Here is a 4,858-nt window from a genome sequence, read left to right as displayed (position 1 = left end):
TTGGTGACAGACCTCACTGTCTTTCCCTGCCTCAACTCATCTGATGTGTTTAGTTGTCATTACGGAGTTTGTTGTAACACTTTAATTATCTATATACACTGTATAAGTTAGCTCTAAAGATAAGGCAGCTCTTAAGAACTACAAAATAGCTCAAATAATACAATACTACAATAGCCATACAGCATTTCGAATACCGGTCCATCCAAATAAAATAGCCAAAGCAGATCACCTAGGGGCTCATCTGAACGTTTATTGGTATCACTCTGCATTGCCTATTGTTATACAATCTAAATGAATATGAAAATTATTTGTTGAGATGAAAACGTTACATACATACATATCTGAATTCTGCGTTCGCAAACAAAATGAAAAAAGTAAATGTCATTTTTAACCGGACAAGTGACTTCGGTGGCTGGACAAGGGAAAGGTACATTTTCTTGTCTGAAGGACAAGTGCCTCAAAAAGTTCATGTCGAGCCCTGACACTTTTAGATGGTAAATCTAAGGTGTTAAACACCACAATCCTTTAGTTTGGTTGAAAAAGAAGTGTTTATTTGTAAGTTATGTTGAGTAAGATTTCAATCAACTAGTCAAGTGGACAGAGTTTAAAATGGAAGTAGATGGGGCAAGATTGCGGCTTTTTCGTTATTTTCTTTGTTTGTTTTAGTGACCTAAATTTGGTCGATAGAGGAATGTAAAATGTAAAATGTAAATGTAAAATTTATGTATTTAAAACAATGTCAATGTTATAACCTTCACGGTGGGTGATGAAGACCTCTGCTGGTGTCCTTATAGATGCTCTTTATTTAGGTAGGGAATTATGGAATACTATCAGTTTCCACAATATTAATTAATGCCACTCAACTAAAATAATATCACTATATATCACACTAACTAGCTAACTTTAGCTTAATCTGAAGCTACAGGCAGCTACAGGTAAAATTCTCACACATTTCACTTTCATTTTGACGGTTTAATTTTACTTTCAGTTCACCCTTTCCGGTCATTTCAGTCTCCTGTAGTCTTCAACTTGCAAGGGAAAATTGAAAAATGGAAAACCAAAAAACAAGCCAAAATTTTGGTTTAAAACAAAAAAACGGATTATGCTTTAGTACCCTGACCCTTTCTGAAGCACTATTGTTATCAATGGAATGTGACAGGTTGAAAAAGATGAACTAATGCGAACAAAAGTGAAATTTGAAACTACATATTTTGTGCCAAGATAAAGTTGAGAATATGCTGTCATGCAAGCCAAAACACTGAAATTTCAGACCTTAAAATAAGTGTCAAAGCACACTGGAGGTCCTCTAACTGATATGTCCCTTGTATCTAGCTCAACATTATCCAAAATAAAACAGAATTGCTAATTAAGTAACGTTTACTTGAATTACGTCAAACCGCCTTGCATAGTCAGCACTACAATCCAATCCATACTCAAAACAAGTCAGACTAGATTAGAAATCTAAATGTAAGATTATCACACTAACATGGGAATATAGTTTTTGCAGTGCAGTTTAATATTTTTATGTTGTTTATTCTTCTTCAGTTGTACAAATTTGGTCAGAAAAACGTACAGCATAGAAATAACAAAATTCCAGAGCCTCAGAGAAAGAGTGTGATGATGGCTGAGGATACCAGCAGGAGGAGGACACTGGGACCAGTGGGTATGGCACTGTTACACAAGTCCCCTTCGCAGCATTGCATGGGGCTTACACATGCGATGCTGGATTGGCAGCCTTTGGTAATCACGTCATAACCTGTAAAACACAATGAGAAAACTCTCAGAAACATATTATGATGTGTACAATAGCCACCAGGCATTCAGCACAGCAACATATTGTATCAGCTAGTTGATGATTTATTTTGGCTTGGAAATTCTCAATATTTGCTTTAGAAACATCTAATGTGAAAGAAAAACTTACCGTTTACTCTGAGAGAGAAACAACGGTTGAAGATGACAAGACAAGATGTGGTGTCTGTGCAGGATTTAGGGTCGGCGGCTGTGCATGTGTAGCATCTTAATCCAGATGCTATAGAGAAACACAGAACACATCAGTTCAAAACATGCCACATATGCAGAAATTTGCAGAAATTCACACCCACATAAACATTTCCAGTAAGAGAGCATGTACAGACAAGTTCTGAGAAAATGTAAGAAAAATCTCTATGCACAAATAAAGAACTAAAGAGTGCTCTTTATGGGACATGCTTATTCCTTTTCTTGGCATATTTTTGCCACCATGACTTTAACCAGTGATCACAGGAAATCACTGCTTCAGAGCAAGAAATAGTCTGATACATAACCCTCTCAAAAACACAAACTGTCACTTTTACATTGTGTTTTTTTTTTAACAAGGACTAAACAAACCAGATATAATGCGTTAATTGCTGTTTCCAACCTTTATGGTAAGCTGACCTAACCAGCTGCTGGCTGTAGCTTCATACTTAATAAGCTTATTTCCCAAAATGTCAAACCGGTTCTTTAACTTTCTGACACCACTTCCTTTTCAGCTTTTATAATAACGTTTAAACATCAACGCATTTCTTTTCTTTAAGTTACAAGGTTCAGCCAGTGCACATAGGCAGAGCACTGTTCTTACCTATTGACAGAGTCATTAACAGGACCAGAGCTCCGTAAAGCTGCATCGTGAACGGAAAGAAAAAATGGAGTTAATCAGTCCGGTGAAAGGAGTACTGGAGAGAAGGCTTCCTCTTTCACTCCAACTTCTCTTAACTATTTTTTTCAGTACATTTGCATTTCCTCACAAAGCCTTCTCCGACGTGACTGGAATAATGTCGGCCCTAAAGTGACCTCATTATCCCTAAATGAATCTGCGTATCTGGCCGTACAGCATCACGCATTGCCACAGCTCACTCCACGTTGCGGTCGAGCTGGGTGTAAACTGTCAAATATGAAAACTTGGGCTGTGTTATTAGGATTGATAGCTTGTGCTACGTACATCCTGTATGTAAGATGTTTGCCTCTGTACAAGTCTAACTAATGTAACATCTCAGGTCAGCAGCTGTTCTGCACCATAGACTGCAATCTAATTAACAGTTAGATACAAGAAAGTGGGGGAAGGTACAGTGGATATGATAATCCCATGGTGACATACAGAGGTGATTTGGGTTGACAAAGAGTGGGAAGAAATGTATGCACATGTGTTGGCAGTCCAGAGCCGGCACCCTGTTGAGATGGGTTGCTTGATCAATGCATGGGGGTGACTCGCATTTCCTTACTGACCAGCCGCTCTGATCACACCTGAGAATGGAATGCAGCGGCCGGTGAAGATCAAGAGGAATGGGAAGTGTGAACTTAGGCATTTACATAGCATTGTGTACCAAGAGGAGCTCAGGACATATAACCAACCACTTTTGTATTGCTGCTTCAGACATAGCAGGGAGATCGCCTGGAGAGGTCTCTGTGCTGTGTCTCCAGATATATCTGTATTTGTCTGTATTGTTAGATTGTTTGTAATGTTTGTAATAATTGTGAGGATTATAAATACTAGTTAAAAGACAATTGTAGGTCTCGTGTGGATCCCTTCTCATCAACCAACTCGGAGAGAGGTTTTTCTGACCTCGACAAAACATACACTCCAGACTGTATGTTTCACTTACAGGCTGTATGAAAGTTTACATAGTGTGCGGAACAGAAAGCATGATGGTAAAATGTTGTATCAAGTTAATCTGGGCGCACAGCAAACAGCGATCTCCACACTGGGCGTCAGGAAATGCCTCACCCTCTGATGTGTGCTGCCTCGTTGTGTCTCCAGACACAGACTTCTGTTCCTTCCCTTTTCTGTGCTGGAGTTCTTTTAAGAGCTTGATGGCTACATGCAGCCCGGTATTAAATTTCTTGTCATTAACTTGAATCATTACCCACTTCATTACCCACACACAATCAGGTAGCTATTTTTGGTGGTGCATAATGTTTATTGTATAAAATGTGATGTTTATGTAAATTTCTGTCAAGGAAATTTCTGTCAAAGGATAAAGGTTGGAAATATTTGCTATCTGAAAGATCCGACCTGTAATATTAATTTCACTCACTTGGTTTGGTCAAATGAACAACAAATATAGAGAAATCACTTTCACTTCCTTCTTGTAGTATGATGTAAAATTGAGTATGTAGTGTGTTCCAACTGCATGTATGTGGATTTTGTTTACGCAAGAAATACCTGGATGTTTACTAGATTAGCAAGAATATGTGACGGGAGTTTACTGGACGTACTCAACCACCCCAAACTGCATTGCGTCTCTTTAGACTGTGCAATGGTGGTAAAATAACAACGAATAATGGAGAGTGAAAGTGAAACTCGATGAAGATGTTTTGATTGTTTTTCAAAAGGTAAAAATAACTTTTCTGCTTTTGTTTTCAAGTGAGAGAGAAGAACTCATGGCAATTACGACTGAAATGGAGAGAAGTGGACTAAAGTAGTGAATCATAAACAATAAAGGCCATGTTGTGGACATACTATTGAGTGAAATCGCTCCTTTTTTGCATTTTCACAATTAGAATAAAGGTTTCATAAATCTTAAACTGTGTCTCAAAGAGTCTCCGGTTTCTCTGGGATAATCTAGTCCAGATTTGACAAGTCTAGGTATAGTGGTTTTTGATCTGAACCTGGTCCAATGTGGTCTAGATGTGAAAAATGCAGTGAAATCGCCCTCTTTTGCATTTTCACAAATAGAATAAAGGTTTCACAAATCACAAATATAAAAGTGGGTTTCAGACAGCGTTAAGGCTTTACCAAAGATGCTCCCACAATGTCTAACAGGTTTTCACAACAGTAAGAGGATCGGTCACTCAGCACTGTAAGTGAATTATGTATGTATGTTTTGGTGTTTTCATCTGT

The 4,858-nt window shown here is 38.1% G+C and overlaps 1 protein-coding gene across 1 annotated transcript; it reads right to left on the bottom strand.

Annotated features, from left to right (window-relative positions):
• Positions 1–1,495: 1,495 nt before the first annotated feature.
• LOC122875980 (lymphocyte antigen 6G-like) lies at positions 1,496–2,908 on the bottom strand. Its single transcript, XM_044195736.1, has 3 exons — positions 2,600–2,908; positions 1,922–2,029; positions 1,496–1,756 (listed from the first exon to the last, which is right to left on the bottom strand). Exons 1-3 carry the CDS (start codon positions 2,643–2,645, stop codon positions 1,602–1,604), a joined length of 309 nt encoding a protein of 102 aa, XP_044051671.1. The 5' UTR covers positions 2,646–2,908; the 3' UTR covers positions 1,496–1,601.
• Positions 2,909–4,858: the final 1,950 nt, after the last annotated feature.

This window comes from Siniperca chuatsi, linkage group LG5, assembly GCF_020085105.1.
Source record: "Siniperca chuatsi isolate FFG_IHB_CAS linkage group LG5, ASM2008510v1, whole genome shotgun sequence".
In the NCBI taxonomy this organism is placed as follows: Eukaryota; Metazoa; Chordata; class Actinopteri; order Centrarchiformes; family Sinipercidae; genus Siniperca; species Siniperca chuatsi.
This window is presented reverse-complemented; position numbering and strand designations above follow the sequence as displayed.

Bases quoted from the DNA above. Each gene is read 5' to 3' on its own strand.
- LOC122875980 (XM_044195736.1), bottom strand. From the start codon at position 2,645: ATGCAGCTTTACGGAGCTCTGGTCCTGTTAATGACTCTGTCAATAG. The intron at 2,030-2,599 runs GTAAGAACAGTG...GTTTCTCTATAG, and splicing joins GTTAATGACTCTGTCAATAG to CATCTGGATTAAGATGCTAC. The intron at 1,757-1,921 runs GTAAGTTTTTCT...TGTGTTTTACAG, and splicing joins TTTCTCTCTCAGAGTAAACG to GTTATGACGTGATTACCAAA.